We start from the raw sequence: 12,384 nt of genomic DNA on the forward strand, positions 1-12,384 counted from the left end.
CAACATTCGAAAGAGGCTGGAAATGGCAACAATGTAGCAACCGGGAGATTGCGGTGGGTTCCGGCCCAGGACTCAGGAGGCAGGCTCCGCCCCCTTCCCTCCCAGGTACCCCCCCAGCTCCTCCCCCTTCATCTATCAGTCCCTTCCAGGGACCCCCCCCCAGGCTAGCTCCTCCCCCCTCCGTCTCCCAGCCCAGGGACCCCCCCCAGCTCTCTCCTCCCCTCTGTCTCCCAGCCCAGAGACCCCCCAGCTCTCTCCCCCCCGCGTCTCCCAGCCAGGTACACCCCGCCCCCAGTTTCTCCTCCTTCCGCATGCCCCACACCATGGACACTTCATCTTCCAGACTAGGGGATCCCTCGGCCCCACCTGGATCCTCCTTCTGCTGCAGTTCCCACTTCCAGCCAAGCACCTCCCCTATTCCTCCTGCTGCAAGCAGATCACCCACCCCATGTGCAGGTTCCACCCAGGACCACGTACCTCCCACCCCAGGGCAGCACGTTCCCACCTGTCTCCCATCCCATGCAAACCAGAGCAATGCATGCAAATCCCCTTGCCCTGTGGAAGGACCCAAAAGCCTGCTGTTTATAAAGGGCTCCGGTTAATTTTACGGGACTTGGGGTGGGGGGGGGATGGATAATATCCAGAGCCTATGAAGACAAAAGCGGGAGGGATGCTAATCAATGAGGCAGGGCAGCATCCCTAGAGCAGGGGTTTGCCCAAGTGTCCCCCCCTTTCTCTGTTACTATCCGCTGTCACTCCCCTCCCCAGAGGTGGCTGCATTTCAGTAGGTTCAGAAGGTTCCTCAGCTCAGACAAGAGGAGGCTCTTTGTGATTCTGCTGGCATAGGGCAGAAACTAGGCCCGTGCTTGGGGAAGCCCAGGGAAACTCGGAATGAGTTTAGGAAGCCCAGGTAGCCATTTCCCTGAGGGGCAACACACTTTATATTGGGAGGTGTCTGAGGCAGAGTTAGAGTCACCACTCCACCCACAGGACATCTGAGCGCTGCCTCTTCCTGGAGAGAGGGTACATACGGCCAGTTCCACGCCATGCTCTGCGGTGGGGGTAACAATTGGGGGTTCAGGTGTTGGTTATCCCATCCTTTCCATACCTTACCAGGGGAGGTTATAGCAGATAGGGATCCCTGATCTAACAAGAGCTGGCTTCTCACCAGAAGATCTTCCTGCTTTGTAGAAAAGGCCAGTATCATGATCTCCTTTTGTAGATGGGGAAACTGAGGTACAGAGGTGGTGTGACTTACTCAAGGTCCCCAGTCAGAGCTAAGAATAGAACCCAAGTCTCCTGGGTCAGTGCTCTAGCCGCCTTCATTGACATGGTGCGACTGAATGAACAGGACGAGCGATGAGTGTGGAACTCTCACACTTACTATGTCATAGCTTAAATTCAGACTTGGATTACTTAATGATGATTAATGATTGCTTGCAGGAGAGTAGCCAACTGCAATACAATTTTGCATTGTATTAAACACCTCATTTTGCATTTCTAAGACCCAGTCAGGAGCCAGATAATCAGGAACCCTGTTCAAAGGAGTTCTTGCTAAAACTTGTTCCAAATCTCAATGCTCGTTGGGTCTGAGCCTGTTAAGAAACCACAGTGCAGCCTAGATTCAAGGTAGGATTTGGAAGCGTCAGTGCCTTTCTTGGACAAGCAGGTACTTGTGTACAGGGGACATTGGCTATGATGTGATTGTCCCACTGACTCCCCCCCCCCCCCTAAAAATGATTAAAAGTCAACTTGGTTTCACTGGTCAGGGACTTGGGAGACCAGCGTTTTATTTCTGGCTCTGCCACTGGGTGACGTTGGGCAAGTCACTTTGCCTTTATGTGCCTCAGTTTCCCCCTCTGTAAAATGGGGATAATGATGCCGACCTCCTTTGTAAAGTGCTTTGAGAGCTGCTGATGAAAAGCGGTAGATAGGAACTAGGGATTGTTATTAATCTATTGCCGTGCAGATGCAACTAAGGCGTGTGCTCCAGAAACCCAGACCTGATTCAGGTGTGACTAGTAGCTGTTGGAAGTTGTCTCCCATTGTAAGAGCCAGGGGTGTGCTCCTGCCGTGACACAGCCGGCACTCTCTGCCGGGATGCCAAGAAGGGATCCAGGCACTCTTCATTCCAATGGCGGCTCTCCCCAAAGGGCAGTAATGATAGTACCTTGGTGTGTCCCCAGCTCTCTTGGGGAATCTCATTATGAATGGAGCCTCACAATCCTGCAAAGCAGTGGGCAGTAACATTAGCCCCATTTTACAGGTAGGGAAAGTGAGGCACAGGGGGAAGTGACTTGCTCAAGGTCACCCAGCAAGTCAGTGGCAGGGCTGGGAATAGAATCCAGGACTCCTCCATCTCCTCTAACCACTAGGCCACAGACCTTCTAGAGCTGGGAGCGGATTCCAGATCGCCTGGCTCCCATCCTTTTGCTTTGACCACTCGACCATTCTTCAAGCAAGGGGCAGGGACGCAGATAAGGTTGCAGTGAAGGGGCAGGGGCCTGGGAAAGGAGATATGCCCTGCTGCTCAATCTCCAGGGCTGGAAGGCTGGAGTCTCTCACCACCATGAAACATCTTGTGCACAAACATCTCCTTGAGCGGCCCTGTTTGCATTTGAGGTGTCCGGCAATCCTGCTCACACCTGCACCCCCTCCAACCCCCGCTTCCTTCCCTGTTCAGCATCTGGGGAGTGTGGTTCCAGCTCTGACCTCAACCAAATCCACCAACCCCCTTGCTGCTGCTGGGGGCAGGGGGCTCCTAGCAGCAGGGAGGAACTAACACCCCGTGACGAAGTGAGCTGCATAAGGAGGCAGAATCTGGGCTAGAGTAACCCTGACGGCCTTTTGCCCCTTCTCTGGCACCTTGGGATCTCAAAGCACTTGGTGAACATTGATCCACCAACCCTGGAGGCACAGGCCTGCGTTATCTCTGCTTTACAGAATGAGAAGCTGGGGCTGCAGCCACAAGACCCCACTCCCTTCCTGGAGCCAGGAATAGAACCCAGGAGTCCTGGCTCCAGTGCTCCTCTCCTAGCCACTAACCTGCCCTTTCCGCCAGGGCTAAATCCACTGTCTAAATAAAGCCCCTGAAAGAGGGTTAAGCTGCTTCCCCCAGCTGTGAGGTCTGGGAGCTGGGTTAGCGGGGCAGACAGCATGGGGGTCCCTCCTTTCGGTTGCTTCCAGCGTTCAGAACAGCCTTGAACTGGCCCCTGCGGAATCCCCATTGTTCCCTGCAGACAATTGGGGGCTGATGGGGGGTCCCCCAGCCCAGGATAATCCCCATTCCCTTTGGAGGTCTACAGTTCTCTGGGCAGCCCATTGCTGGAGGCCTCTTACTTCAAACAGAGCCGGCTTCGGAGATCACTTGGAATCTGCATCCCCACTGGAACCTGGAGGTTCCTCCCACACGGGAAGAGTTAGCACAGGAAAGATGGGACCTTGCTGAATGCCCCACAGGCTTGGCACGGGTGGGGAATTGTCTGTGCTAAATGATGGAGCATCAAGAAATAACTGAGCGTGGGGCCCAGTGGTTAGAGCAGGGCTGGGAGCCAGGACTCCTGGGTTCTATCCCCAACTCCTGCCACTTTGCTCAATTTGCTTCTAATCTCTGTTCTTGAGTTTCCTCCTCTGCTCCCCAGAGAACTGGGTGGGAATCATCAAATACATTGCAGCCAGGCCCCCGGAGAAGTATCAGAGGGGAGGGGATTGGAATTTCAGCTCCTGCTGCAAAGGGCTCCATCCCCATCACCCCTCCCGCCTGCCCCATCTGCAGAGCTGATTATCCGCAGGGAAGGGGGCTGACACGGCTCCAACCGATCAAAGACCAGGCCAGGTCCAGCAGGAGCAGATGAAAACCTCCTTCCTTCCCAGCGCTGGGCTGTTAGCACGTGCAAGTGACAAAGGCTGGCAGGGGTGAAGGATTCATCGCACTGAGACCCAGTGTTTTTAGTCTCTATTCATTCTGCCCCCTTCTAATCCCTCTGTCCCACTCCCAGGGAAGATGCTTTGATCTATCTCCCTCCATCCCCCCACCCCCCTGGCTCACTACGCCTCCCCCCATGACCTCCAGCAGCCAGGATCATCTCCCCCATGCCCCTGAAACGAAAACACTCCATGGATGGGAGTTAATCAGGTTAAGGAGCTGAGCTGGGCCTTGGAGTGAGAACAAGCCAGTCTAGCACATGGGCGGGGGAGCCAGCACCAGGAAATGCACAAGCCACATCTACACTGCAGCTCTGGCCAGCGGGGGCCCGAAGAGGTGCGAGCCCTGTCCGACAGCCAGCAGAAGAGCCTAGCGTAGCTGGTTTCGCTCGTAAGCCAGCCCCGTACACAGCACAGCTCTGCCAGCGCCCACGCCCGCTGGCTCTCCTGGCGTAGCATACCGGGACAGCGCTCATCGACATGGAAAAGTTAAATCAACACAGGTGTGAAAATCCCCCCCGCCCGCAAAGCGCCAGGGGCGTGTGGCCAGAACTCCCAGCGCAGATACCGATATGTCAATGGCAAAACGTTGCCATCGCTTGGGGTGTAGACACAGCCTTCGTGTGGACCAGGCCTCAGTAGCGCCGAATCCGTGTCCCAAGGTTTGAGCGCCGGCATTCACACGGGAGCAGTCATCGTTTAAGGCTGAAGGGGCTATTGCGATCATCCAGCCCAGGCTCCTGCAGAACACAAACCGGAGAACCCCCACCCCGCCCAGCCTCCTGCAGGCTGGAGAATCCCCCCCACAGTAGCCCAGAGCGCATGGCCGAGCTAGAGCACGGCCTTACCAAAAGACGCCCCCCGGAGAAGACTCTACTGTACCCTTAATTCCCCCGGTGAGGGCCACAGCAGGTAGGACGGCCCAGTGGTTAGGGCAGTAACCTGGGAATTGGGATCCCTGGGGTCCATTCCCAGCTCTGCTACAGCACTCCTTGGGTGACCTGGGCCAAGTCACTTAGGCCCAGCTCCTCCGAGGCATTCGGCACCCACTGAGTTCCCTGGGAGTTCGGTGCCTAACTGCTCTGAGGGTCTGGATCTCGGCCCCTCTGCACCGCAGGGCCCCTGCTTCTGAAGTAGGGCATTAGCCCCACCCTGCCTGACAGAGACAGCATGTGAGGTGTTCACACATCATGGTGATGGGGCCAGATGAGGACATGAGATAGAGCCATACAGGGATCACGAACGCAGATCCCCCACAGGGTGGAAGTCCTGCAGGGACCAGATTTCACACAACGCAGTTTTTTTCACAACACACAGTTAACCTGTGCAACTCCTTGCCAGAGGATGTTGTGAAGGCCAAGACTATAACAGGGTTCAAAAAAGAACTAGATAAGTTCACAGAGAATAGGTCTATCAATGGCTATTAGCCAGGATGGATAGGGATGATATCCCTCGCCTGTTTGCCAGAAGCTGGGAATGGGCGATGGGATGGATGACTTGATGATTCCCTGTTCTGTTCATTCCCTCTGGGGCACCTGGCATTGGCCACTGTCGGAAGACCGGATACTGGGCTAGATGGACCTTTGGTCTGACCCAGTCTGGCCGTTCTTATGTTCAGATCCACCATAGACCCCCTGCTAGCCAAGCCAAGGGGAACCTCCCCCACGCTGTCCTGAGCACAGAAGGCTCGGGGGGTGGTTAGCTCACAAGGACCATGTGGATCCTGTATCCAAGCCCCCAGGGCAGGGGCCTTCAGCTATCCTAATTTTACAGTCCCCAAGGAGGTGGAACAGAGGAGTTACAGGAGAGGACGTTCCCCCCAGTACATTTTATTAAAGCACCGGAGGACAGTCAGGGCAGGAAGACACCCCAGCAGCTCGTCCCTTCCCCCAGGCGTTTTCAGAGACCAATCTGCATGGCTGGAGTCAGTCAAGGGAGCTGGTAAGAGAACATGAGATTCAGCAGCTCATCTCAACAGGCCCAAGCTGCTCCCCTTCCACTCACAGCAAACGAGTTTAGCCCCAGTTGCGTAATTCACATAGGCAGGTTTTCCTAGGTGCTGCCACAAAGTCCACCGGGGCTCCCGGGCTTGGGAGGAGAGGGCCCACAGCCAGCAATTCACCAGCCAACAAAAGCCTTGAGACTGTTCTCGCTAACTCTTCCGTGGCTGCACCAGCTCCTGCCCGAGGCAACACCCTTCCCGACTCTGCAGTGGGAGACCTACAGACAGCAGAGGGAGCACAGGCCTCAGTCACTTTCCTGCCGTAGGGAAGGGACAGAGAATCCCTCGCCTGGGGCCTGGCTGAGAACCACCGAGTTGCCCTGCCCCGTCAGCCTCAGCATCCTCCCAGGTGACAAGACGGGCTTCGCTTGTGCCCTTTCTGGCACGAGGCAGGTTAACCACGTAGGCTTAAGCCACCCCCCAGCCCCAGCTACAAGGCATGGAACAGGCCATGGGGGAATATGAACCGTGGGAGACAGAGGAGGAAGAACGAGTCCAAGGAGGCAGCTACAAAAGCGCTTGTGTTCAGGGACACACAGCGGCCCCCGTCCCGACACAGGGCTCCAAGCTGAGCAGCTCAGGTTACAGGGGAGACGTGCTGGACTGGCCCTTCTTCTTGGCTCCCTTCTCTGGTGCTTTGACCACGGTCAGCTTCTTGGCCATGCTGGTGCTGGCTTTCATCATCACCTCGTGTTCAATCTTCTTCCGGATGCCGACTTCCAAGGTCTGGGGAGGAAGGAGCCGTGAGGCAAATTAACCCAGCAGCAGCCATCTAATCAGGGGCCTCCTGGGGAGGAGCTGGGGGCCCTCTAGTCCCTGCCCATCCCCCACCTCCCTTCACCACTTTACCAACGAGTGCAACGGAACAGGTCTCTGCCTGAGCAGGTGACACCCCTTTGGAAATCACAGCACTGGAAGGGACCTCGAGAGGTCGTCTAGTCCACTCCCCGGCAGGCCTGACAGGAGCGAGTATTATCTAGACCAGTGGTTCCCAAAGTGGGGTTCGCGAACCCCTGGGGGTTCGCAGAACGTTTCAGGGGGTTCGAAAGAAAAATTTCATTAATGGCGGCCAGAGGACTCTGCTGGGACCCAGTTGCAGGGCAGACAGCCCGAGCCCCAGGGAGAGCGGGGCCGGGCAGTTTGAGCAGGCAGCCCGAGCCCTCCCCTGTCAGCGGGGGAGCCGGCAGCCCAAGCCTCGTGGAGAACGGGCAGTTTGAGTTGGCAGCCCGAGCCCTCCCCTGTCAGCGGGGGAGCCGGCAGCCTGAGCCCCAGGGAGAGCGGGGCCGGGCAGTTGGGGCAGGCAGCCCGAGCCCCGCCCCCGTCAGCGGGGGAGCCGGCAGCCCGAACCCCAGGAATTTGCCAAATCTCATCTAAAGCCAGAACCACAGCCCTCCTTGTTACCACTAGCCACAACCTCACCCGAAACTAAAGGTGGGTGAAAAATACCAAGCATTTTTCACAGAAAGTTTTGAATTTTTTTCACATTTTTTCAAAATTCCCCAAGAAAAATTTACAAAAAACTGAAACAGAAAAATGGTCCATTTTCAAAAACTGTTTTCATGAAACATTTTCTGATTTTTGAAAACCAAAAATGAATTTATTTTTATTCGAAACCATTTTTTTTTTAAAAACAAAAGCCAAAAAAACATTTTACAGAAACATTTTTGGTTTCTGGTTTTTCTATGTTCGTTAAAAAAAGTTCCAATTAAAAATATTTTTCAGAGGTTCATAGATTCCGGGCCCGGCAGTTGGGGCATCCATCACACTGAGGAAATTTAAACTTAAATCCCTGAAAATATTCATTTTTAGGAGGGGGTTCACAAGATTTCACAATTTAGTGAAAGGGGTTCGCGGGCTGTTAAAGTTTGGGAACCACTGATCTAACCTGTTCTTAAAAATCTCCAGTGATGGAGATTCCACAACCATGGTCTGCACACAGAGAGCAGAACTCTAATTGTGTTCCCACACAGGGTTCCAGGCTAACATTACCCATGTCCATGTCTAGCATGGTTCCAGTCATGTTTTTGTTAGGGCTGTCAAGCGATTAAAACAATCCATCATCAGCCCAGAAGCATGTCCTCTGGAATAGTGGCCGAGGCATACAAATGTTTAGCATATCTGGTATTTAATACCTTGCAATGCCGGCTACAAAAGTGCCATGCAAACGCCTGTTCTCACTTTCAGGTGACATTGTAAATAAGAAGCCGGCAGCATTATCTCCCGTAAATGTAAAGAAACTTGTTTGTCTGAGCGATTGGCTGAACAAGAAGTAGGACCGAGTGGACTTGTAGGCCCTAAAGTTTTACATTGTTGTGTTATTGAGTGCAGTTATATAACAAAAATCGACATTTGTAAGTTGCACTTTCACCCTAAAGAGATTGCACTACAGTACTTGTATGAGTTGAATTGAAAAATACTATTTAGTCGTTTTTACAATGCAAATATTCGTAATCAAAAGTAATATAAAGTGAGCACTGTACACTTTGTATTCTGTTGTAATTGAAATCAATATATTTGAAAATGTAGAAAAACAAATAAATGGCATTCTATTATTGTTTAACAGTGTGATTAAAACTGCGATGAATTTCTTTAAATCGCAATTAATTTTTTTGAGTTAATTGCATGAGTTAACTGTGATTAAATCGACAGCCTTCGTTTTTACTGGTTAGCTGTACTAAAGTAGTGGCTAGGAGCTCCTGTCGCAGACCAGCACCCCGCTGTGCTAAGTGACGTACAAACACAGAACAGACAATTTTCACCGTCGCAGAATTTACTATCAAAGGCAAGAGACAACAGATGATACAGGCCGACTGACAGATGAGCACAAGGAAACAACGAGGAAAAAAATATATATATTGGTCACCACGATATGTTCAGGTATGGCCCTTGTGGAGTGGATAAAGCAGATTGGAGTGAATTATCAGCTTTGATTTACAACACAGAATTTAAATCCCGTCTATTCTCCGCAGGTTCTTATCCCACTCTTCTCCACCTTCCAGTCGCACATCATACAACACGACTGACACCTGTGACTCATTCTCTCTCTCTCTCTCTCTCTCACCCAATGTGGGGTGGAAGGGACCCTGTCCCCCAGGACATCCAGTCGAACTCCCGCTAGCCCAGGCCACCCCCTCATATCATCCTGTTCACAGCCCTTACCGAGCTCCATCGCGAAGCTAGTTCTGGTGTTGTCCCCACTGCGCTGACTGGGAGGCTGATCCAGAACCTCCCTCCTCTGATGGTTAGGGACCTGCTTCTATTGAGTCACGTGCAGTTTGTCCTCGCTGGCGCGTGCAGTGGTGCAGTCTGTTTGGGTAGGGTGGTGTGGTAGACGTACATGCTGCTCTGTGTTTACACCGAAGGATCAGGTTGGAGCTTTGTAAAACTGACAAGCAGCCGCCCTATTACTCCTGGCGAAGAACCTTCACACCAGGGTGGCCAAACTTACTGATCCCCCAAGCCACATACAATAATATTCAGAAGCTCGAGAGCCGCACAACTTTACACGTGCATTTTTTTAAACATTAACACCCTACTTACTGTATCGTGGCTAATTACTGCCAGAGCTAGAGGCCTTTTGGGTCTCCATCCAGGCTGTAAGTCTTTGGAAATCCGGTTGTCAAGGCGGTACAGAGGAGCTCGGTCAGATGTTGATTTGTAAGGACTGCAGGAGGTTTTGATTTTACCAACTTCGTCAGGGAGTACAGCGATTCACAGCAGTATGTTGTGCCGGAAATTGAATGAGTCGCACACTGGTCTTCTTGAGTTGAGGATACTTCGTTCCTGGCACTTGCTTCCAGAACTCGATTGCAGACTGTGATTTATGCATCATCTTTAGAGCCTGGTCCTCCTGGAGTTCCATTTCTATAGTAAGGGTTTCCGTAACCATGGTTTTGGGAATTGGACAGCCATTGTTGATCATATCAACCATGAATGGGGTTACAAGAAAGGCGAAGCAGGATCTTAACTTCTGCAAGTCTTCAAACCTGGCCAGAAAGTCATCAAGCAGTCCTTGAAATTTACCTCTGTATTCCTCGAGTTTGTGATCTTCTACTTTGATTTCGGGGAATATGTTTACCCTACTCTTGAGGTGGGGAAAGTGGTTGAAGTCTCTTGACACTATGTCTCTTTGCAGAAGCTTTAACTTGTTCTGGAAGATGAAGACTGTCTGAGTAAGCTCAGAAATAATCTTATCCTTCCACGGAAACGTAGCAAACAAATATCGCAAGTTGGGGTTTATCTTGTATATCTGTGGATTTGTCAAGAGCTAGGCTGAATGCTAGAGAATTCTTTAGATCGTTTTGCTTCTCGCTTGCAACGTTCAGCACTGATCTGGGAAGATACGCGTCTCCATAGTGTGGCATGAAATTGGAATTTGTTTTATTAGTCGTTGAAGTTGTGTGTTATTTGGATCTAAAATTGCAACCACTTCCACAATATTCTTCATCAGAATATGGATGTTTAGCACGAGCGATATTCCATGACATAATAAAACTAGCTTCAGTCGGTGTGTCAGCTTCCTTACTGAATGCTGAAAGCAGCGTCTGTTGACTGTTTAGGCGTAATTTTAATGCGGTTAGCTTGTTTTTCCTTAATTCTGATTCAGGAGGGTATTTAGATGAGTTATTGTGATTTGTTTCATAGTGATGTTTCAAGTTGCTCGCTTCGTAGTGAATGAGCGATGCACTGCAGATAAGGCACAGAGGTTTGCCACCTTTAACAGTAAATGCAAACTCTTCCTCCCATTCTGGCTTAAAACTTCGGTTTTCTTCTTCATACTTGCATTTCTTACAATTTGAAGATATCATTGTCATTCATGAAATTAACGTAGGGTTAACACAAACCTAAAAACTATTCAAATGCAACTTATGAACCATAAACACAGCCTGTATTCTGCAGAATGCAGAGAGATCGCGAGCACACCAGCTCTGTACAGAACAAAGCCTAAATACAGAAAGACAAAATTTCCTGAAATTTCTCTGCAAGCCCTGCACTTTAACTATAAGAACTGCACTGTGGCTCATGAACTGCAGTTTGGTCAAGCCTGCTCTATAACTAGGTCTCTACCAAATTCATGGTCCATTTTGGTCAATTTCACAGCCATAGGATTTTAAAAATAGTAAATATGATTTCAACAGTTTAACCCTGAAATTTCACAGATTCTGTTATAATTGTAGGAATCCTGACCCAGAAAGTAGGGTTTTTTTTGGGGGGGGGGGGTGTCACAAGGATATTGTGTGGGGGGGTGCGGTACTGCTACCCTTATTTCTGCGCTGCTGCTGGTGGCTCTGCCTTCAGAGCTGGGTGCCCGGCCAACGGCTGCCGCTCTCCGGCCACCCAGCTCTGAAGGTAGTGTAGAACTGGCAATACCGCAACCCCCCTAAAATAACTTTGCAACCCCCCTGCAACTTCCTTTTGGGTGAGGACCCCCAATTTGAGATAAGCCGGTCTCCCCTGTGAAATCTGTATAGTATAGGGTAAAGGGACACACAAGACCAGATTTCATGGTCAGTGACGCGTTTTTCATGGCCATGAATTTGGTGGGGGCCTATCTGTAACAAACTGAGCTATAAACGCTGCTACTGCTGTGGGGGCCGTTTGTTTTTCACACCCCACCTCACCTTTTTCAGTTTCTGCTGCTGGATCACCCGAGCTTTCTTGGGAGCAATTATCCGGCCTGGAAGAGAGACATGGGAGAGGGGAGAGAAGCATTTGGACCCAGGGAAGCAGAACTTAATGCCAGCAGCTGAACGGCCCCAGGATGGGGATCCCCAGCCGGTGGGCCAGAGAGCTCCTGTGAGGGGCCTGGGGGAGGAGTAGGGGGGTAACAGCCTCTCCCTGGGGATTGCAGGCGGATGGGGCTGCTGGGGTCCTCTGAAGTGTGGAGGGCTAACAGGTCACTCACCCCCCCCCGCGCCGTGCCCGGGAGCCAGGGCCCCGCTAAACCTCCCCCCCCCGATCTCCGCCGTGCCCGGGAGCCGGGGCCCCGCTAAACCTCCCCCCCCCCGATCTCCGCCGTGCCCGGGAGCCGGGACCCCGCTAAACCTCCCCCCCCCCGATCTCCGCCGTGCCCGGGAGCCGGGGCCCCGCTAAACCTCCCCCCCCCCGATCTCCGCCGTGCCCGGGAGCCGGGGCCCCGCTAAACCTCCCCCCCCCCACCCCGCCCGGGAGCCGGGGCCCCGCTAAACCTCCCCCCTCGCCGTGCCCGGTGGTCTCGGGGCCCTGCCCGAGGTCAGCTAGGTCTGGCCCCGCCCCCAGGCCGCTCACCTCCCTTCCGGGGTCCCCGGACCCCCTGGGCCACCGCCGCCTTCTTCCCCCCGCCCGGCTTCTGGGCCTGGAACTTCTGCTTCCCCTGAGCCATGATTCGGCCTCCACAGCCGGCAGAGCCCCAGTGCACGCCGGGATACAGAGGGGCGGGAGAAACGTCACTTCCGCTGCATGCCGGGATGCAGAAGGGC

The 12,384-nt window shown here is 52.7% G+C and overlaps 1 protein-coding gene across 1 annotated transcript; it reads right to left on the minus strand.

The window, feature by feature from the left end:
* Nucleotides 1-5,737: 5,737 nt before the first annotated feature.
* C19H19orf53 (chromosome 19 C19orf53 homolog) lies at nucleotides 5,738-12,287 on the minus strand. Its single transcript, XM_065419572.1, has 3 exons — nucleotides 12,194-12,287; nucleotides 11,548-11,603; nucleotides 5,738-6,652 (listed from the first exon to the last, which is right to left on the minus strand). Exons 1-3 carry the CDS (start codon nucleotides 12,285-12,287, stop codon nucleotides 6,509-6,511), a joined length of 294 nt encoding a protein of 97 aa, XP_065275644.1. The 3' UTR covers nucleotides 5,738-6,508.
* Nucleotides 12,288-12,384: the final 97 nt, after the last annotated feature.

This window comes from Emys orbicularis, chromosome 19 (genome assembly GCF_028017835.1).
Source record: "Emys orbicularis isolate rEmyOrb1 chromosome 19, rEmyOrb1.hap1, whole genome shotgun sequence".
Classification (NCBI taxonomy): Eukaryota; Metazoa; Chordata; order Testudines; family Emydidae; genus Emys; species Emys orbicularis.

Bases quoted from the DNA above. Each gene is read 5' to 3' on its own strand.
- C19H19orf53 (XM_065419572.1), bottom strand. From the start codon at position 12,287: ATGGCTCAGGGGAAGCAGAAGTTCCAGGCCCAGAAGCCGGGCGGGGGG. The intron at 11,604-12,193 runs GTGAGCGGCCTG...TCTCTCTTCCAG, and splicing joins CCGGGGACCCCGGAAGGGAG to GCCGGATAATTGCTCCCAAG. The intron at 6,653-11,547 runs GTGAGGTGGGGT...CTTCCTCCCCAG, and splicing joins AGCAGCAGAAACTGAAAAAG to ACCTTGGAAGTCGGCATCCG.